Here is a 22,717-nt window from a genome sequence, read left to right as displayed (position 1 = left end):
TGTCTTACTTTCCACCCTAAACTTATGATCACTAGTTTTAATCTCATCCAACCTGAGGGAAAAAAGCCTACATACTACAGTCACCCTATCTATACCACTTATAATTTGTATACCTCTATAAGATTTCTCCTCATTCTCCTGCACTTAAGGGAATAAAACCCTAACCTATTAAAAGTTTTCCCAACAATCTATCATCAAAGATCCCTGCCATCTGTGCTATGCCATCTTCTCACAGTTACCGTTCAGCAAGAAGTACAGAAGCCCCACCCCAACACGCTCAAGAACAGCTACTTCCCTTCAGCTATTCAGTTCCTGAAATGACTTGCACATCCCAGACTAATCACTGTATTAGTAATAATAACACAATGATCATTTTGACCACTGTGCACTATAACGTGACTTTGCTTTTGTGTACGTTACTGTATAAATTGTGTGCAACTTATGTTTAATTTAGAATTGTGTTGTGATTGCTGCTCATCTGATTAACAACATGCCTGTGATGCCATCGCAAGTTTTTCATTGCACCTGTGCATATGACAATAAATACAACTTTAGATTCAACACTGAATTCAAAAAACTTAAATAACTGGCCCTTCCAGTTTCAAAGGTTATCCACCTGAAAGTTAAATTGGTTTCTCTGTCTGTGCATACATGTACTTGTGCATATGACAGTAAATTCCACTTAGACCTGGGGTTCCCAAACTTTTTTGTGCTGTGGACCAATACAATTAAACAAGGACCCCAGGTTGGGAACCCCTGAGTTTGACTTTGGTGCTGAGAAGGAGCAGATTCTATCGTAATATTCCCCTTGAATACTTTACCTTTCACCCTAAACCTATGACCACTAGTTCTAATTTCATCCAACCTCAGAAGAAAAAAAAGTGTGCATGCATTCACCCTATCTATACCCCTCATAACTTTATATATATATATATATATATCTGTAAGATCTCCCCACATTCTCCTGCACTCCAGGGAATATAGTCCTAATCTCCAACTTTTCCCTACCATCCACTGTGGTGAGAATTAAACCCACAACCTTCTGACTCTCAGACTGGTAAGCTAAATCCGAGACAAGGACAGCACCTGAGGGAAGTGCTCCAGGGTTTGTGATTTTAAAAAAGTCTAAAAGATACAGCTAATTCATACTAGATCATCATAAGTTAGTTCTCCTGGAACAGAACCTTGTGTGACAGAGACGTTCTTCCTTAGCCCAAGTCAGGACATTAAAAAGTTCAACAGGTAAATCCATTACACCTCATGTCACCATTAGCTATACGGGGACCCAGAGCTCTTTGCATATTATTAGTGAGGTAATGGCCATGGAAGATCCTGTACCATTCTGTTTGACAGGCTCTGCTGTAACTCTCTCAGGATAGGTCTTCCTCAGGCCCTCCATGACGTCCTGGATTTTCCAGAGTTCCTTCTGAATGTGCTTATATCCCATTTCAGCCTGAAAAATTAACACAAGAGCCATTTACTATCCCTCAATGTACATCTTTTACATTAAAAGCTTCATTAGTTTATGTTAGATACTTAAAGTCATTGTGATTGGATGGTTAGGATGCACGATGTCATGAGTTAGGGATGGATGAGAAGATCATTGGTTTAACCTCAATCCCAGATTAATTTCTCTCAGCATGGATGATAACTGATCATTCTATATTTATGATTCGATGGCAGTGTTACCTGCGTTCCCATTGGCCTGTTCAGCTGCTCCCACAAGTCATTGTGAATGATGGACAACTCCATTCTGAGGGCATCGCACTCCATTTTTGTGTTTGCAAAGGTCTAAAACAGGTGTAATGTGCAAAGCAGGACCAGAATACAAGTCAATACATGTATTTGAAACTCTTAACGTCTAAAGAATGCTCAATTTAAAAAAAACGACTGGCCTTAAATGCATAATTTATTTTTTCTCTGAAGGCAAAGCAGTGGATATAACAAAGAGTGACTCCCGGTATGTGAAGCATTCACCACTGATCAGTTACCTTTACTTACATCTCTGATAACATGACTGCAGAACAAGCTTGGGCATCATAGGGGCTACCATATCCAGCTGTAAGCAAAGACTTAGTGCAGAAAAAGTTCTGCAGATGCTGCAAATCCAGGGCAACACACAAAATGCTAGAGGAACACAGCAGATCGGGCAGCATCTATTGACAGGAATAAGCAGTCGACATTTCAGGTTAAGATCCTTCATCCCGATATCAACTCTATCCTCATCTCCATAGATAATTCCCGATCTGCTGAGTTCCTCCAACAGTTTGTGTATTGTTCAGGGCATGGCACACTCCAACCCACCTCAGCATAGACCAGTCAATTAATCTTCTTGTCTACAATCAGTAAGAATTTCCTGTGCATCCCAGTAAAGTAATGAGAATTACCACTATTTTGTTGAAGTCTGTGGCTTTTAACCAACTCAGGATGTTATCAGTTTGCAAACCCTTGCACCGTTTTAATAGATCAAACTCCCATTGTCTGCCAGGATTTATGGGTGTTATGGGCAAGGTGACCTTAAGTGGATGATGCAATAGATTTCACTACACAAGAACGTCACCAGCCTTGATTACCTGTACCTTGAGTCAAAACACCATATGGAAGGGCATGTCATTGTCAGCTTGGTGCCCTGATGGGGCTTTTGGACTGAGCAATGATCTGGATAATTCAGAAGCAGTTGAAAAAGCAGTAAAATAGTCTAATGATCTATTGTTTTACAGAAATCACAATTATTACTCTGTTACAGTTTAATCTATTCATTCAACCACTGTATTTTACAGGCTGTTACTGCTTGGAAAGTAGTGATCAAAGAAAAAAAAACAACTGGACTCTAAACTATAGCATAATTCTGTTAATGGATACCGATTAGGGAGTCATGAAAATTGAGTTCAACAACATCCTGATGCTAAATTTTGAATGCATCACTCTATTAAGCTGTGTCTAGGTGACTTTTTCTTTGAGTTGTTCATACAATACCAGCAAGGCTGCCATTTCAAATCCATCCCCAATTGCCCCTCCACCCCAGTTGAGCATTAAATTCATTGGTTGCTTTGGAGTCTTATTGAAGCCAGGGTAGCGATTCAGATGGTCTTTCACAACAGACTATCATCACCATTATTGAGACTATGTGATTAATTACCTGAACTTAAATTTCCCAACAGTCTTGATGGGATGGTGATCCTAGGTCACAGTCCAGGACACTGGATACTAGACGAGTAATTTATCGGTCCTACCAACACTGACTGTACTGTAATGGATATGTCTGTGTATGCTCTTGTTTAAAGCTTCCTTAGAAGTAGTGGCACAGGTAGACATTACAATGAAGAATTTGTTTCCCTTCATTGGTTAGGGCACTGAGTAGAAGAGTTAGGATTTCTTGTTGCAGTCGTGCAGTGTATCTCTGGTCACCATGCCATAGGAAGGATGTGATAAAGCTAGAGAGGCTGCAGAAAAGATTCACAAGGAGGTTGCTGGGTCTGGAGGGCTTGAGCTCCAAAGAGAGACTGGGTAAGCGGGGAACACACACAAAATGCTAGAGGCAGCATCTATGGAAAAGAGTACAGTCATTGTTTCTGGCCAAGACTCTTTGGCAGTGTTGATTGGATTTCCAGCATCTGCAGAATTTCTCTTGTTTGTGACTGGATAGGCAGGAACTGTTTTCCCAGGAGAAAAGGAATGTGAAAGGTGATCTTACTGAGGCCTCCGTTGGTCAGGGTCAACCATGGGTGTTGTGTCCTAGTGTCTAGATACACAGTATAATATAGAGAGCAAGCTCATCACAAACAAGAGAAAATCTGCAGATGCTAGAAATCAAAGCAACACACACAAAATGTTGGAGGAACTCAGCAGGAATACATACCATAGATGCAGCCTGGCCTGCTGAGTTCCTCCAGCATTTTGTGTGTGCTGCATAGAGAGCAAGCTGTTGCCCATGTAGCAAGCCACCCTGTTCCATGCATCGGTTAACCCAAAGGCATGGCAGAGACTGATACAGTTTGACACCAGCACTGTCGCAGGAGTTGCCAGTCAGTGTTGAACTCAATGTAGGACTGCCTTAAGGATTCCAGCTTCGGAATTTCCCCTCAGGATTTACTCCCGAAGCCTTCCCCATGAATGAGATTAGCTGCACGGCTGTGGAGGTTTGAGATTAGAGTTTTCCCTCTCCTATAGATGTTTAGTGGAATGTGTGCTGGCTGGCTGCATTACGGCCTGGTACGGGAACATCAATGCCCTTCAGTGGAAAACCCTGCCAACCACTGAGCACATCTACATGAAATGTCGTCATCAAAAAGCAGCATCCATCATCAAAGATCCTCACCACCCAGGCCGTGCTCTTTTCTTGCTGCTGCCAACAGGTAGAAGGTACAGGAGCCTCAGGACTCACACCACCAGGTTGGTTCAAGAACAGTTACTACCCCTCAACCATCAAGTTCTTAAACAAATGGGGTTAGCTACACTCATTTAAGGACTCTGCTATATTGTTATTTCATGCTCATTATTTATTGCAATTTATTTATACTGTATCTGCATTTGCAGTTTGTTTACAGTTAACAGTTCCTGATGTTTAGAGTTTAGTTACTGTTCTATAGACTTGCTAATTATGCCTGCAGAAAGAAAATCTCAGGGTTGTATGTGGTGACATGTATGTACTCTGATAATAAATTTTACTTTGAACTTAAATGAGCTACCAACCAAGGCGACCTTATGGAGGTGTATGAAATTATGAGGGGCAAAAATCATGAGGTAGATTCTCACAGATTTTGTTTACTCCTGTAGGGTAGGGAACTCTAAAGTAGAGGGCATATCTTAAGGTGAGATGGGAAAGATTTTATGGAGACCTGAGGGGCAACTTTTTCACACGGAAGGTGGTGGGCACATGGAATGAGCTGCCAGGTGTATAGTAGAGGCAGGTACAGTTACAATTTTTTAATGACAGTTGGACAGATAAACAGATAGAAGTTTGGAGATATAGGCCAAATGCAGGCAAATGGAACTAGGAACTAAGTTAGCATGGATGAGATGGGCTGAAGGGCCTATTCTTATGTGGTTTAAATCTATCAGGCTATCCTTCTGACTGAATGTTATGCAAAGTTTAAGGCAATAAGATGAATCAGGACACGAATCAGCTCTCAGTAACCCTGCTCCCATACCGTAGTTGCTTGTGAGAGTTCCCCACGAATATTGACCAGTTGGTTCTGCAAAGACTCCTTTTTCTGCACCAGTTGCTCGGTGTAACTCGGTTGATTACGGTACATTGCTATCTCCCGATGGGTTGCTTCCAAAGCGTTTTCCAGAGATTCCTTGGGTGTAACAGAAGCAAAGATAAAGATTCGTCAGATCCACAACAGGAAAGGGCATTTAAAATAATCTAGAAATAAAAATGATGAACTAAAACAAAACATCCAGAGCCAAGTTTTTAACCACTGGAGATAAATGAAATAAAAGATGACAAGTTAACCATTGTGTGTTGATGGCCTTCTTGAATTTGTTCATTGGCTGATTTATTCCTTCAAACCCATTCTCTTGCCTTCTCTCTGCCTTAGCCCTTACTAATCAAGAACCAATCAACCTCCATTTTCAATATACCCAATGACTTGGCCTCCACAGCCACCTGCAGCAATGAATTCCCCAGATTCACCACCTTCTGGCTCAAGAAGTTCCTCCTCATTTCCTTTCTAAATGGACATCCTTCTATTTCTGAGGCTGTGCCCTCTGGTTCTAGACTCCACCACTATAGGACACATCTCCACATCCACTCTCTCTAGGCCAAGAGCTTCCAACCTGGGGTCCACAGATCCCTCGGTTAATGATAGGTGTCCATGGCATAAAAAAAGGTTGGGCTTTTCAATATTTAATGATTTTCAGCGACATCATTCTTCATTCTTCTAAACTCTAGCAAGTTCAGGACCAGAATCCAAACACTCTTTCTTCCTACAACTGAACAACCTGTTTGACTTAAACATAGTCTCTTTCCACTTGCCCTGATAATGTGTGTAGGGCCCAGCCTGCCCAAGTGTGCCAATTCAATTCAGTTCGTGATTCCCCTCCTAAATGTTTGGATGCTGGGCAAGGAAAGGCCAGAAGTTTCTATGGTGCAAAGATTTCCCTACACAAATGGGCCAAGATGCAGAGCTTTAGAATGAGAGTAAAAGTGTTAACTCTACCTTCTCCTTCCGCAGCTGGAGGACCCACTTTTCCTGTTCCCGCTGGTTCTTGGTCTGCTCGCAAAGTCGACCCAGCAATTTCTGTTTCCAAAGAAGAAGAGAAGTGCAGTTAATTTTCAGATGGACTTTGGTCTTGATGACAGAGAGGCAGAGGTTTTCCCTTGTGAGAGCTGTCAGCCTCAGCAACACCGCCAAGTTGCAGCCTATGTCTTGCAGCTCAGGAAGCATGAAAAGCCCCTTGGGGAAAATAGTTCTTGTTGTAATTTATGAACTTGAGAGAAGATACTTGTAGGAAACTTAGAGTTATAACTCTAGGAAGTTAATTGTGGGCTAATGCTGACAATTGACATACTTTGATATGGAGATAATCTGCTTTACTTCATTCCTGGGATGTTCAAAGATAAGGCATCAACTTCAAGGATTAACGATCACTTTTATTCACCATATATTTACATGTATTAGAAATTTGCTGTGATGGTATTGGTCAGGGTGCCATATACAACAAAAAACAACATTCAACAATTATAAAGAATAAAGAATTATATGAAAATAAAGTTAGAGATTAAAGTGTGGATATGGAATAAAATCTGCATAAATACATAAATAACAACGTGATTTACAATGGAAACAACATTGTTTTAAAGTGCTTATAGTGCTGTGCAGTACTGGGGGTGGGGGTGGGGGTGGATAACTTGATAGGTGATCAGATTAATTGCCTGGGGGCAGAATCTTTTAAAATGATGTGAAATTTTTGCTTTAGTAGTCCTATAGCATTTTCCAGAAGAGAGCTTTTGGAAAAGGCAGTTTGCAAAGTGGGTAGTGTCAACAATAATTTTTCCTATCTGCTTCTTTGACCAGGACACATGCAAGTCCTGCAGCCAGTGAATACTCCAGTGGCCATCAAGAAGGTAGCGATGAGCCACTTAACTCCTGTACATCAGGTATTGGGGAAGGAATTCCAGGAATTGGACCTGCTGACACTAAAGGAACATAGATATATTCCCAAGTTAGGAAAATATTTACAATGAACTTGCAGTTCAAATAGCCAAGGTAACAGAGTAATTATAACATTTGTCTATACCCAATCCTTTCCATGAATGGTCTGAATGGTCCATGAACACCACCTCACTTTTGTTATTTTTTTTACTCTGTGTGTGTGTGTGTGTGCGTTGGCGCACGCGCACACACACGAATATATTTCTTATTGTGATTTATTGCATATTTTACTTATTGTTCTGTACTGCTGTCACTTAACAGCACATTTCAGGACTTACGTATGTCAGTGATGACAAACCTGATTCTGATTCTGGTTCTACAATACACTGGTGAGGCCACATTTGGAAGATTATGCTCAGTTATGCTTACCCTGCTCGGGGAAGAATGCCATTAAGCTGGAAAGAGTGGAGAGGAGATTTACAAGGATATTGTGGGGACTCAATGGACTGGGTTACAGAGAGGCAAAGGCAGGTGAATGCATACTCACTTTTCCCCGTGGTTGAGGAATCAACAAGTAGGGAGCATAGGTATAAAGTGAGAGGAAAGAAATTATATAGGAACCTAGGGGAAACCCTCAAGGCCAATTGTGGACAACTGGAAGATACAAGAAAGTGCAGATGCTGGAATATGGAGCAACAAAAAAGGCCCTGGAGGAACTCAGTGCGATAAGTAGCATCTATGGTGGGAAATGGAGTCATTGTTTTTGGTCAAGCCCAAAATGGCACCTGTCCAGTTCCCTCCACAGATGCTGCCTGACCCACTGAGTTCCTCCAGTGCTTTCTTCATTGCAGTCCAATGGGACTATCTTAGATAGGTGTCTTGGTCAGTGTGGACTTTGGGCTGAGAAGCCTGTTTCCATGCTCTATGACTCTATGAATGCAACAATTACAAATGTTACTGATCTGTCTGAGAATTAAAAAAATGTAAATATTGATAAAGTTGAAGGACAACTCTCAGCAAATCATTCAGGCCTGAGCAACATGTTAAAGTCAGCCAGACCTGGTGTAAAACCATATGTTTCATCACAGTGAACCGATGAGGACCTGGTGTTTGTCCAGGGCCTTAAGGACTCAGGTCAAGGGGCCAGGTTGTGGTTTCTCTATTAAGGAAAAGGAAGGATAGAAAAGGATGGAAGGTAGATGACAAGAAAGTGTGTCAGGGTCTCAGAATACAAATGGACTATTTAGTATTGAGCAGAGAATAAATTTCTTCCACTAGAGGCTTGAGAACCTTTGGGATTTGTTGAAGAGCTGAAGATGGTTAGTCATTGATATCAATTTGGATTTTGGGTTTAGACAAGTAAGTCTCAAGGTCATGGTCTCCTTGATTACTGGAGTAGTTTTTATTTCCTTTTAAATTAAGACAATATTATTGTTTATCCTCTGGTCCCCATTCCACCCCCAAAATTCTCTCATCTCCTAAAGTCACTGGACCCCAGTGAGATCCTCTGCAGGTCACCAGTCATGGGCTGCTGGATGGTATCCTCGTCACCAAAGGACTGCTCTCTAAATACAAAGCTAAGCAATAAAGGTCAGCAGGCTATTCACTTACAGGACCTGATATCCGCTCACTTTTCTGGATAAGCAGGACTCAATTAGTTTTTATCAACCTGAAGTGGCAAATTTCCAAATGGAAGAACTATAAATAAATTTTTCAAAGATGGAGGAATTGAAGGTTATGAGGAACCTCTGTCTAGCTACACAGTTGAAACATCTTAGAGGAGGAGCAAATAGAAATTGCCCCATTTCAAACTATTTCACTCCTCATGTCCTCATCAGCTTCTTCTTAAGCCCATTACCATTACTGGGGATAGGCCACAGACAGCAGCTCTCCACAGTCCTCTGTCCCAGGCCAGCCTTTCAAGTGGTCTCCAAGTGTAGCACATCTTCTTGGTGTATCCTTCATCTCCCAGGGATGAGGTCTTTTGAACTTCTGTTGGTGTTTCTGTAACTCAGGGTTTTTATAGGATGAGCCCCACGCTCAACCCTCCTCCTTTCACAGCTGAGCTTGGGACCATCCATGCTAAAGTCTGCCCTCATCATCCCTTGCCATTTATCTACACGAGGTCTCTCCTCCCGATGGACAATAGTAAGTACAGAACTGAAATCCTATAGGTTCATTTATCCCGGAAAAGGACTTTGGATTCCAGCAACATAGAAATAATCCTTTAAACAAACAGGTAATTAATTGGTAAAACTTACATCTATCTCCGCCTCGTCGACCTTGTAATGGTGCAGAGCGTCCTGATATCTGTCCTGATATGGAACCTGCAAACATCAGTAACCATTAAGGGCTTTGACCTTGCTAAGAGGGACATAGCATCAAGACCATTATTGCAGTGTCACAGAGTCAATTTATTGTATCTGTCTCTGATTTGTTTTCTTTGCTGATCATTGAGATAGCTCAGCCTTTGCTTTGGAGCCTTTACTATGATTGCTAGACTTAACATCACGTTTCACAATCTAATGGGAACATCATGCAGCAAAGGTCCGGGTGAAACCAGGATAAAAACAACGTGTGAGCTTGTTTCACCTTTTGTGCCTGACACTGATCCGGGGAGCAGAGAATAGAAGTTCCCTTCATGTTCAGAGAACAGTATTATATTAAAAAGAACAGGCAAGTAAAAACCTTTGGAATAAATAATCTCCAGGACAGAGCTGGTGTGGAAAGGAATCCAGAAAGATTTAATTATGTCATCGTTTTTTTAAAAAATAGCACGGAATACTGGGGAAAGTGTAAAGTGAGTTTCCAGGAAAGGTCACAGTAAAAATCCCAGATATGGTCTGTTAGGTTGGACTTCTCTTGATAGTTTAGGTCAGACCACCCTCTTCTGGTGCAGTTTTGCCACACCAGTCATTGGATCTTCAACAATTCAATGCTAGCTGCTCTTCACCCACTGTCTGCTCTTCATCTCCAGTCTGCTCTTCACCCACTGTCTGCTCTTCATCTCCAGTCTGCTCTGTAGCTGGGCTACCTCAGCGATCCCTTCCTCTGCTGGTGCTCTCTATCTTATATCCCAGACTCTGGAACCCTTTCCCAAGACCCTTCTTGCGGGCAACTCCCAAACTGACTTCAGTATCTGACATTATTAACCATTCTTTCTGCTGTTTCCTTCCATTTTTGTTTCACGTTATTTAAAATTATTCCCACTTGTTTTTTCCATCTCCTGTGTAAAGGTCCTTGGGATATTTCTCTGCCCTTAAGAGACACGATATAGGAAACTATTCCATTACAGTGGTAACATAGCCCACTCAGCAGTCCATGAATAATTTATCTCAGAGTCAGTTCAAGACAATGACACCACCAGTAACTTACACATTGAAATGATTTTTTTTTTCTCTCCATTACCATAGGCTCAAACCCAACCATCAGTTCTTAATCTACAACTATCAGGTTCCTGAACCAGCATGGATAACTTCACTCTCCACAACTCTGAACTGATTCTGCAATCTACAGACTCACTTTCAAAGATCCACAACTCGTTATCAGTATTATTTATTTTCTATTTGCACAATTTGTCTTATTTGTACATTGTTTGTCAGCCTATGTTTATGTGTAGTTTTTCATAAATTGTATTGTATTTCTTTATTTTCTTGTAAATGTAGTATCATTATTATGGAAGAGCTCAAAGTCAAAATAAAATTTATCATCAAATATGTACAGTATATGTAACTTGGTGATAAATTTTACTTTGACTGTGAGCTCTTCCTTAATAACTTCGCCCATGAATTGATCCAAATTGGTTAGCCAGTATATTAAAAACCCATAACACACTGGGCAATCTGCCATCTTGGTATCCTGAACAACTTCTTTAGTTATGCTCTCATTACAGTTTTTATACCAAAGGCCTTACTTCAAAAGACCATGAACTAATTACTAATTCACGAGCACTGCGTGAATCCCAATGAAGCAGAATCCTCTGATCTATTGACATTGCTGAAATCCTAATTAACCAGATCCACAGTCTTTCACCTTTGTTGCAATGAATTCCAAAAGACCATCTCCTTTGATTCACACCAATTGAAACTGTTCAAAATCCCAGAAGACACAATGGTTTTTCATCCCCTCCTAGAGCTAGAACCACAATAGTCCAAATGAGTAAACTTCTTCTCATTTTTTAGTTAGAAACTATCCTGCTGTTATTGAACAGATTACCTTATGCATGTTGCTCATTGGTACAATACAGGCCTTTGTTCAGAGCTCTGTGGTACTTTTCCTTAGATGGGCTGCCAAGTGAATGTGTAAATAGGCTGTGGACTGAAAATGTCAATTAACCCTAGTTTGTACGGTAAGTCTTGAGAAAGTCAAAAAGCTTTTATCAAAATTAACCTCTTTGAACATACTCTAAACAGTCATATCTTTCAAAATGTGCACTTTGTGTAATAACCTAAACTTCAGAAAAATTAAACCTTGTGAACTTTGCTTAACTCCAATGACTCTAGAGGCATGAAGTCTTCCATCAATCTACACTCATTCCTAGAGACTGGGTATTAATTAAACGTATAGTAGGTTTAGCAAAGGTAAAGTTGATGCCAGATATTGCCACTGTAAATATGCTTATTTAAAATAATCACTGTGGCCCAGCCAATAGGGCCTCTGGCCCCCCGAGTGCTAGTGATGATGGGTTCAATCCTGTCCTTGGACATTGACTGCACAAGTTTGCATGTTCTCCATGTGACTAGGGGTGCCTATGCTAACAATGGCACATTTTACACTGCTTGGTGGAATCATGCCATTCTGCATGGGAAGTGAAAAGGAAAATATCTATTTAATAATTGGATGATTAAAATGTGTTTGACTGACGAGTGACTGCTTATTTCCTGTTCACATAGGGGCAGAAACTGAATAACTAATGAACGCAAATTTAAGACAACTAGCAAAAGAATCAGATAGGAAACACGGAATTTTTCCTTTTTTCAGCAGAGAACTGGAAGAAAAGTGTAGTGGAGCCAGTTTCAATGGTGGCTCTTTAAAACAAAAGGTTATATTTAGAAAGGAAAGTTTTGCGATGGGAATAGAGATGTGATGGTAATTAGATCATTCGAAGTCTCAATGTCTGGCTGACTTCCTTCTGTTCTGTATCATTCCAAAATACTTCTCAGAAATACAATAAGCTGTCACATAATGCATGTCATCCATCTAGTTATCATTGTTTGAAAACTGAATGAAGGTTCTTATATAATGTTGTTCTGCAGCAATACTGAGACTAATTACATATAATCTGAATTGCTCTAGGTCACTACTTAGCTTTACAATGCCCTAATTTTCTCTTTGTTCCAACCATAGATGCTGAATATTGGTAGGTGAATGCAACGTAATGCTGATGTACGCATGCTCAGTTCAAGACGTTTTTATGAACTAAATTAGAAGGAGAGGCTTTATGTTAGTGAACTTACATAGAAGTTGCTGAATAAGGTCACTGCTCAAATGATTTGGAATTGCTTTATTATTGTCACTTGTACCGAGATACAGTGAAAAACTTGAATTGCACACAGTTCATACAGACCCATTCATTACAACAATGCATTGAGGTAAAACAAGGCAAGACAATAACAATGCAAAATAAAGTGTGACAGTTACAGAGAAAGTGCAGAGCAGGTAGATAATAAGATGCAAGATGGATAAAATATCTATCCAAGGTAGATAGTGAGGTCAAGAGTGCAACTTATCATACTGCAGAACCATTTAATAGTCATATAGAAGCAGGATACAATCTTTCCTTGAGTCTGGTGGTACGTGCTTCTGCCCAAATGAAGAGGGGACAAGATGGAATGTCTTGGAGGGCCCTGGAGGAATGCTGTTTCGTTTTTACTGTGTACTGTACCAGCAGTTTATGGTCGAAATGACAATACACTTGACTTGACTTGAAGGGTGCGTGGGGTCATTGATTATGAACGGGGAAACACCGAGAAACAGCAGCAGCAGATGCGTTGTAATGCTCTCATCGAATTAATTTCAAAACCAGAGGAGAGTCAAACTTACAGCAGCAACTCCACTTTACAATGTCTTTAAGGTCCTGTGTATTACCATGGCAACACCCACCACAGTGTCCAGCAAAGTCCACACTTAAATGCACTGCAGGTTTTGAATTCATGTAAGATTCTGATACAAACCCTTACTTCATATGTGACACTGCCTGCAGGTTAAGGCAATGAGTGGCGGAACCAACCGCAGAGAACTTCCTGCTGCCTCGGTAAGGCAGCCAATATAATCAAGCATCCCTCCCACTCTGTCTTCTTCCATCTTCCATCAGACAGAAGATATAAAGGCTTGTGAACAGGTTTTTATTCCACAATATTAAGACACTTGTGTTATGTGTGATGAGAAAACCATGGGGAGATGGGGTCCAGAGTTGACCCCCGTGAACTATGCTGCTAACGAGAGAGAGATGAAGAGGGGGAGAGGCGCCATGCTGCACATGCTGATAATGAGAGAGACACAAGGATTTAAAATAAGGCTTCTTCGCTGATTGTTGACTTTACTTCCAAGGACTTTGCCACTTTGCCTGCTTGTGTGAGTCCCTGCTGACACAGCATAGTGGGTGCCAGGTGCCTGCTGAGACAGGAAGGAGTGGCCCAGTTTGATGGACATGATCAGTTGATGGATGGATGGTACCCCGGCTGGGGAGATAAAAGACGAGTCTGCTGAGACACAGGCAGACACGCCACTGGACACTGAACGTGTGTTGTGCACCCACAGGAAGGCAGGGGCTTGGAGGATCTATTCGGGGAAATTGGTCCGTGTGTGTCCATCCTCGCCTGGGTGACAGGTCCACCACTGAAGAACGGTCTGGCTGGGAACGGAAGGTTTGCCTGCTGCAGCTGCTCATCTCTCACCCTCTCTCTCTAACATCACAACAGCAACTACCTCAATCCAAACTGAACTGAACTGAACTCTGCATTATCCTAAAACTATTCATTTACCCCAAAACTACAATAGAGCTTGGTTTTGATTCTTTTTCCTACACTTCTGTATTACTTAGTTTACTAATAAACACCTTTAGTTACAGTACCGCCAGACTCCAACATATTGTTCCATTTCTGCTGGTTTGGTAACCTGGTCACAGGGTACATGACACTTGAATGACCCTCATATACAATAGAATTGAACTCTTGATCACTCAATCTACCTCACCATGAACCTTGCCCTTTATTTACCTGCAATGCACTTTGTCTGTAACACTACATTCTGAATTACTTTTTCCCCCTTTTGTAATCCCTCAGTATACTTATGTATGGAATGATCTGTCTGGATGGAATGCAAACAAAACCTTTTCACTGTATCTCAGCACACGTGACAATAATAAACCAATTCCTAAAGTTAATAGCCTGAGTTCGAAGTCATTATAGATCAAAGTCAATATTTCTTTCACTTGTTTTATTCCCATGCCTTGCTGATAAAATGGAAATAAACTCTGATAAAAATGGATAAAAAGGGCAGCACAGTAGCGTAGTGGTTAGCACAATGCTTTACAGGACAGGCGACCCGGGTTCAATTCCCACCGCTGCCTGTAAGGAGTTTGAACGTTCTCCCCCATGACCGCATGGGTTTCCTCCCACAGTCCAACGACATACTGGTTGGTAAGTTACCGTAATTAGTCATTGTAAATTGGCTCTGGATTAGGCTACGATTAAATTGGGGGTTTGTTTGGTGGCAAGGCTCAAAGGCCTACTCCGTGTTGTATCGCAATAAAAATATTTAAAATTTCCACCCAGAAGATTAACAGGGACCAGTCTAAGTCAGTTGATTTCATTGATATCATTGATACTTAATGGACACCAATAAAATACCACTTCCCCTAAACATGACATTACTTTAGCCTGTTAGTACATTATATAGAATATACCATGAACGCTACCTCATTATTCCTTTCCTTTTTGCACTATTTTTGAAACTTATGGCAATTTCATATGAATTGCACTGTGCCACTATTGTAAATCAACACATTTCACATCACAACTCAATGACAATAAATATGATTTTAACCACCAGGGCCAAATACTGATGATGGTGCTCTGCAGTTCTCAGTTCATCAGCATAACCTTCCATTTGTCTATTCCATCTTTATAGAGCTTTCTATTAAATTCATCAGAGCTATTTTTCTTAGCTGTCCCACAATGCAGCAATTCCAGGTTCCAACTACTCTCTCCATGAAAAGGTTCATGTGAAAATTCAGCTGGATTCATTCGATACTAATTCAGATCCATCACCTAATTCTGCCTTTAGCTGTTAATTCTGGTCCCTGCCCCTTCACAATAACATTTTTTTGTTTCTTATCTATCAGCTTTCCTTTATTGTTTTTGGGATATCTGTTAGGTAGCCACTCAGGTTTTCCCAAGGAGATCCCTAGCCTTGCAAGTTAGCCTTTCTGATTGCCTTAATAGATTCGATTGGATTCCCATTGATGCAAGCAATCTCCCCAAACTCCAGGAGGTGTCAGGGAAGTAAATCCTTTAAATAGACATGGGCCCAAGGCAGGGAAGAGCTCATTTATATAAGTTCTGGGGAAGGATCTTCGCTCAAAACATTGACTGTTTATTCATTTCCATAGATGCTGCTTGACCTTCTGAGTTCCTCCAGCAGTTTGTGTGTGTGTGTGTGTGGCAAATGGTCTGATTGTATAATTACATAGTGTAAATCACATTATATTGAGTAGCCTGCAGGACTTTTGGTAAAATTACTTAATATTTTTTGCTATGATATTACCAGAACTTTAATAGAGATCAGTGTGTACTGAGAGTATATTAACAGGACGTTAATGAAAACAGAACTCATTAAATGGCCATAGGAGAAGAATCAAGGTTTGCCCCATTCCTGTAGACAGGTTATTAATGTTAATTACCATTATTACAGCACGCTCATCAATATTTAGACTCAGCTTTATCATTAACTGTCTTTGGTGAGGCAATCTCTGTCATAAATATCAAATCTCCACAGGGAAAAGAAAACTTTTTGATGTGGTTTGCTGTTTAGGAAGAGACATTCCTTTAATATTTTAAGCTTGTTTTAACATATCATTTTGTGCTATTTTGCCAACAAATAACTAATCCCCTTTAATTGGCTTCTTTCAATCATAATGTCTTCAAGCACATCCTGTCACATGAACACTTACATTATGTCAGTGCACGCTGAGCAAACAGAGCCCTTGATCAAAGAAATGTTGGGGTTGCTTTCTTGCCTGATCCCCAGGGAAGGAATTTACAGGGATAACTCCTCATCTCCACGACCATTACCTTACACACACCAGGACTGCAAACAGTTCAACATATGTGGCTAGAATGAGGACTGAATGGTTCACCTTCTCCCTCAGCAGCAGAGTCATAACTAAGCCGATACACCTCCCACTTCCAAATATAATAGTTTCTAACTACTGAGACTTATATTTACAAATTCAACTTGTTAATAATTACTCTAATCGAATGAATTCAAAGTCTCTATATTGAAAACTTACTGATGTGTTAAGTATACAGGTAAATTACTCCTCTGAAAAATTTCCAACCTATTCCTTGACATTGTTCCATCTGATCTGTTTCTGCTTGGTTGCATAGTTATAATGATCGATGTTATAAGAAGTGATTATCCGATTGTGTGTATTAATAGGTGAACAATTTCACTTAAATTTTATTTAAATTATTGCCCTTATGTGCTGAATCACTTCGAATTTTGAACAATTGGTAATCCTGGCTTCTAGTGGTCTTTGACTTGCCATCGCTACCCAAGAGCTTGACCGGACTCACAACCTTGTCACTTCACCTTTGACCAATGATACAAGTACCGTTTTGCAAATCAAATCCCACCTGCTGATCCAAAAAATCTAGTTTCCTTTGCAACTGAAGGTCTAGAATTTCATCCTGTCACATCATGTTGAGAAAGGAGTCGAAGAGTTACAGAATGTAGAAAACAGAAGGAAACAAAGAGTTACTGAGCAGAAAGAAATGATTTGGTAAAGACTCTGAAGGAAACTACCTACAGGCCACATTTCTTCAGGTAGAATAAATAAGCCAAATCAACATGCCTAACAAGCCTTCATGTAAGTATTCCAAAAATCAATCACACTTTTTCTGGCAAACGATCACTGCAATCAATAGCCTGTAACTTCTCTTTTGGAGTTGAGCTTTTGAACCACCCGTACTACCAGGCATTTTTGCAGCGTGAACTGAAGTCTCAAAGGTGCAGGATGAACTGTGGTGCGGCGTGTACATGTCAAATCAAAGTGGTGGAGCCTAGGCCCAAGTCCGTGAGTGAGGAATGACCCGAAGTTCTGACAATTAAAACGCTGGGCCACTTGAAAAGATCAGGGTGTTGGGGCCAGAGGCATGGGACGGGCCGCGTCAGCTTGCTGCTCCATGAGGTTTACGTGCCTCTGTGCTGAACTGAGGCTGTGACCTGCAACTAACGGGCTCCTGAAACAGCTTCGAGGTTGTGGCTTCACTTTCGTGAACAGCAGTTCCAAATGTTATTTGCTTATTTTTATTGTTTGCATGATTTGGTTTTCTTTTCTCTGCCCATTGGGCGTTTGACACTCTTTTCTAATGGGTTCTATCGCGTTGCTTTGTTCTGTGGCTCCCTGTAAGGAGACGAATCTCAAGGTTTATAGTATACATACTTTGACAATAAATGTACTTTGTACTTTGATAGCACTGTGCGGTTTATGCTAAATTGGAACACAATATTAAAACCAGATATGAAGGCTCCTGGAAGGTAACTCATTGGTGGGAATATAAAATGGAATTTGGTGCAGAAAATCCATCAGACAATAAGATAAAGGCAGAGAATTAGGCCATTCACCCATCAAGTGAGCTCTGTTATTCAATCATGGCCTATGTTTTTTTTCCCCTCAAACCCTCTCTCCTGCCTTCTTCTGGTAACCCTTAACCCCCAAGAACCTAACAATCTCTCCCTTAAATAAAACCCAGTGACCTGGCTTCCACAGCCCTCAGGGAAATCAAATTCTACAGATTTGTGTCCCTCTGTTCTGAAGGGATGCCCACTGTGCCTCTGGATTTGAGACTCAAATAATAATGGAAACATTTGTTGAATCCAGACCTTACAGTATTCAGTAAGCTTCAATGAGATCTACGTCATCAAAGGATACAAGACATAAATCAGTTACAGTTATGGACAGAGAAATGGCAGATATTGTTTAATCAAGGCAAGTCTGGGCTGTTGTACTTTGGGAAGTCCAATGTAAGAAGAAAGTAGACAGTTAATGGCAGGACCCTTAAAAGCATTGATGTACAGAGGTATTTTCGTGTCCAAGTCCATACCTCCCTGTAAGTGGCAACATACATAGAGTGGTAAAGGTGGTGTGAAATAAGGCATTGCCACGTCTCTAAATTAGAAACCTAGATATAAAAGAGCTAAGGCTCGAGAATGGGAATTAACACCTTTTCTAAGGTTTGAATGGGATGGGAGTTGAAAAAATTATGAACAGAAGGTAGATTATGTGATTATGAAGGAGAAAAAAAGATATTTACTTGGTTAAATATTACAGACTGCAAAGCAGATGGATTCCAGGAGTTAGGCTTTAATAAAGAGGCACAATTATATCATGCAATCCGTTATGGCCTCTACAGCCGTCTATGGCAATGAATTCCACAGATTCACTACCTTAAGGGCACTGACATGCCAGAGAACAAAATGACCTGGGAATACATATCCATAATTCCTTGAAAGTGGAATCTCAGGTAGATGGGGCAGTAAAGAGAAGTTTTAGCACATTGGCCTTCATAAATCAGGGCAGGGAATGCAGGAAGTGGGATGTTATGCTGAAGATGTACAAGTTGTTGGGGAGGCCGAATTTGGAGTATTGTGAGCTGCTCAGGTCACCTACCTACAGGAAAGGTCTGACTAAGCTTGTAAGAGTGCAGAAAGAAGATGCAAGGGTGTTGCTGGGACTTAAAGACCTGAATTACAGGGACAGGTTGAATAGGTTGGCACTTTATTCCCTGGAGCACAAGAGAATGAGGGGAAATCATAAAGAGGTGTACAAAATTATGAGGGGTATAGATAGGATAAATGCATGTAGGCTTTTTCCCACACAGGCTGGGTGAGAATAGAACTAAAAGTCATAGTTCAGGGTGAAAGGTGAAATATTTAAGGGGAATCTGAAGGATAACTTATTCACTCAGAAGCTCGTACAAGTGCAGAACAACCTACCAGTGGAACTGGTAGAGGTGGTTTCAGAGGGGTATATGGATAAGAGGGGTTTGGAAGGCTATGATCCAGGTGCAGGTAGATAGGACTAGACAGAAGTTCAGGCTGTCATGGACTAGACAGGCTGAAAGGCCTGTTTCTGTGCTGTAATACTCTCTGATTCCATAATTTTGCACATTGCAGTTTTAGGAACCTACCATTCGGTCCTGCATGGAATGCGAGGCGGTGAAGTGATATGGTTGTATTCCAGTTGGTCTTCTCTCTCCTGAGTATTCATACTGATAGGAAAAATGAGAAGTTTCAGGTTAAAGCCAGTCCCAGCTATGAATACTTTAAAGAGAAGTTCTTCTTCAAGGCAGTGGCCCAAGGTTTTTCATAACTATTTGATCAAATTTAGACTCATTTTAGCAGCTCAGAGGAAAGATACCATCCATAAGAATGCTGCACTCCATCAGTAATTCCATAGAATTTCAGCCGAGATTTTTTTTGTGCTCAGCTCTGGTGTGGAACTCAAAGCAAAAAGGTGACACAAATGAACATTGATAACACCAAGAAAATAAAGTTAAATCCTGGCTATATTTCCCAATGTGCTGTGAAGATGGTGCGGCGATATTCGAAGAGAAGGGATAAAATTAACTGGTCAGTCACTGCAGCCTGATTTAATGTTGCTTTCTAGTTCCAGAATAATAAAAAAAAGAATTGCACAATATACACACAAAACGCTGGTGGAACGCAGCAGGCCAGGCAGCATCTATAGCGAGAAGCGCTGTCGACGTTTCGGGCCGAGACGTCGACAGCGCTTCTCCCTATAGATGCTGCCTGGCCTGCTGCGTTCCACCAGCATTTTGTGTGTGTTGCTTGAATTTCCAGCATCTGCAGATTTCCACGTAATTGCACAATATAGCTCATTTTGTTGTTGACCGTCTTTGAAGAGGTGCAATTGCAAATTATTCAGTGCTTTCCCATCCTTTTGTATGCAAATATATTCTCCATGAACTCATTTCCTTGGCCCTTATAACTATTTCCATCAGTTCTACATCTTTTAAACTGTGCAGCTGTAATGATAATATTGACCCTGTCAAGAACATAAAATGGACATTATTATCCTTGTTTGTTCTACCTGTGGAACCCTTAAAACAATAGTATTTCAGCATTCTGTAATCTATCATAAGTAAACCTCTCTATGCTGTCCGAGATCATTATGGAAGGCATTGACGCTCTCCAACGTTCAGGGCAGACCATGGATATTGCATCCTAGTTGTCTAAGTGATATGCAAGCCAGGGCAGTATGAAATGGCGAGCAAGGTGTCGTCCACGCAGCTGATTAATTCAAAGGAACGGCAGAGACACCAGCAGCGTCGCAGGTGTTGCCAGTCAGTGTCAAACTCAACCTTGGGCTGCCTTAGGGACTCCACCTCCAGATTTTATCTCGGCCTCTAATCCTGAAGCCTTCCCCATGAGCGGGGACAGCCACAAGGCAGTGGAGGTTTGACATCAGAGTTTTCCTCCTTCTAGATGAGCTGCCAAACACATCTGACGAGCCCCATCTTCACAAAACAACTGGTTTTAACATGCCAGCAATCCCACTTTGTCTCTCCTATCAGTAGAAATGGTTCTGCCGCTTGGTAGCCAAGCCACTTGTGAAGGACAGGAGCTGGACTTGGCTGTCAAAGGCTATTTGAGACTCACGCCATTGAAAGTATTTAATAGATAATGGGAGTTTATCCTCCCCTACAGCCCCCTGGCTATAACAACCTTAAGGAACCATGGGTAGTAAGATATTGGATTAACAAAAATGAGAGATCAATTTAACATCCAACTCATAATTTGTGGCTAGTGCAACCAGTCACTGGGTGTGGGACAACCTGATTTTCTCCCATTGGAATTACACAGGGGAAGACAAGAGATCAGTGCTCATGCTATTATTAAAGGTGTATCCCTGACACATAATGCACAGTTCAGGACAGATCTGCTTTGAAACTTTACTTTCTGGTTGGTTGCATATTCATGGAGCTGTCTTTCAACTCTGTAACAAAACGGGGTATATTTTGAGTATCCAGAGTTTGTACTCGCAAGGCTTTTGGAACAGACATCAGTATTGAATATTCAAAGGGGTTCTGCTAGCTGGGATTTACTTTGTTCATTCGTAAAGTGTTGCGTCATGTGACGTGGACAATTATGGTCTTTCCATGACTATGATTGTTCTTGGCAAATTTTTCTACAGAGGGGTTTGTCATTGCCTTCTTCTGGGTGTTCTCTTTACAAGGTGGGTGACCCCTGCCAACAGCGATACACTTTAGAAACTGTCTGTCTGTGGTAGTGGTTGCATATCCAAGACTTGTGATATGCACCATCTGCTCATATGACCATCCACCACTTGCTCCCATGGCTTAATGTCACAGTGATGGGGGGGGGGGGGGGTGCTAAGGAGGTGCTACACCTTACCCAAGTGTGATCTGCAGTCTAGCAGAGGGAAGGAGTGCCTTACAACTCCTTTGGTAGAGACGTATCTCCACCTCGCCACCCAAAATGGGGTAAGCTATCATTATAAACATGTAAATCTGTGAAATTATCTGACAAAGGGTCGTGGCCCGAGACGTCAACTGTACTTCTTCCTACAGGTGCTGCCTGGCCTGCAGCGTTCCACCAGCATTTTGTGTGTGTTGCTTGAATTTCTAGCATCTGCAGATTTCCTCGTGTTCAGGACATTGGAGTTGGGAGTTCAATTCTGACGCCATCTGTAAGAAGTTTGTACTCACGTCCTTCCCGTGAGTGCATGGGTTTCCTCCAGGTGCTCCGGTTTCCTCCCACGTTCAAAAGATGTGCCAGTTAGTGGTTAATTGGTCATTGTAAATTGTCCCGTGATTAGGCTAGGTTTAAATAGGTGGGTTGCTAGGCAGTGGAGCTCGTTAGGCTGGAAGGGCCTGTTCCACACACTATCTCTAAATAAGTAACGTACAAAACTTTGTGTCAGGAGAGAGAGATTTTCCTGAAGACTTGCTGAGTGAATATTTTCCAATTAGTTTCCAAGTAGCTCAGTTTTAGTCACCACATGTGCAAGCAATCAATAATTTGGGAAAATTGCTTAACCCTGCTAGAAGAATTTTTCTGAAATTCCTGAAAATTGTTTAATGCAGATTTATTTATAAAATTGAATATTCTGGAACAAACACAAGGCTGTGTTGAAATTTTGTGTTCCTTTCCAGAAGCTATGAGATTAATTGATAGCTGGCTGCTCTCGGGAAATAAATACTATAAAGGTATTATTAAGTCAAGCAGGTCGGCTTTGTGAAACAAACACTTTGTTTTTTAATGGTTAAACCATTGAATTATTTCAAATCAAAGCAGCCCACCTTCCCTGTAACCTTTCCCCCAATCACTGTTACTCTCCTACCACTGTC

General features: G+C 41.1%; 1 protein-coding gene across 20 annotated transcripts in view; it reads right to left on the bottom strand.

The window, feature by feature from the left end:
- The window catches only part of plekha6 (pleckstrin homology domain containing, family A member 6), a 338,544-nt gene that overhangs the window by 31,377 nt on the left and 284,450 nt on the right, over window positions 1-22,717 (bottom strand). For 18 of the 20 annotated variants that reach the window (XM_073030660.1, XM_073030659.1, XM_073030669.1 and 15 more), the window contains 7 exons: window positions 19,514-19,594; window positions 16,958-17,011; window positions 9,362-9,427; window positions 6,165-6,245; window positions 5,151-5,300; window positions 1,690-1,791; window positions 1,339-1,453 (listed from right to left, as the gene is read on the bottom strand). In XM_073030660.1, coding sequence (XP_072886761.1) covers window positions 1,339-1,453; window positions 1,690-1,791; window positions 5,151-5,300; window positions 6,165-6,245; window positions 9,362-9,427; window positions 16,958-17,011; window positions 19,514-19,594 — 649 coding nt within the window. The remainder of the gene's footprint in view (window positions 1-1,338; window positions 1,454-1,689; window positions 1,792-5,150; window positions 5,301-6,164; window positions 6,246-9,361; window positions 9,428-16,957; window positions 17,012-19,513; window positions 19,595-22,717) is intronic. The other 2 variants (XM_073030671.1, XM_073030667.1) reach the window with 2 other exon arrangements.

Source organism: Hemitrygon akajei, chromosome 27 (genome assembly GCF_048418815.1).
Source record: "Hemitrygon akajei chromosome 27, sHemAka1.3, whole genome shotgun sequence".
NCBI classification, from domain to species: domain Eukaryota; kingdom Metazoa; phylum Chordata; class Chondrichthyes; order Myliobatiformes; family Dasyatidae; genus Hemitrygon; species Hemitrygon akajei.
This window is presented reverse-complemented; position numbering and strand designations above follow the sequence as displayed.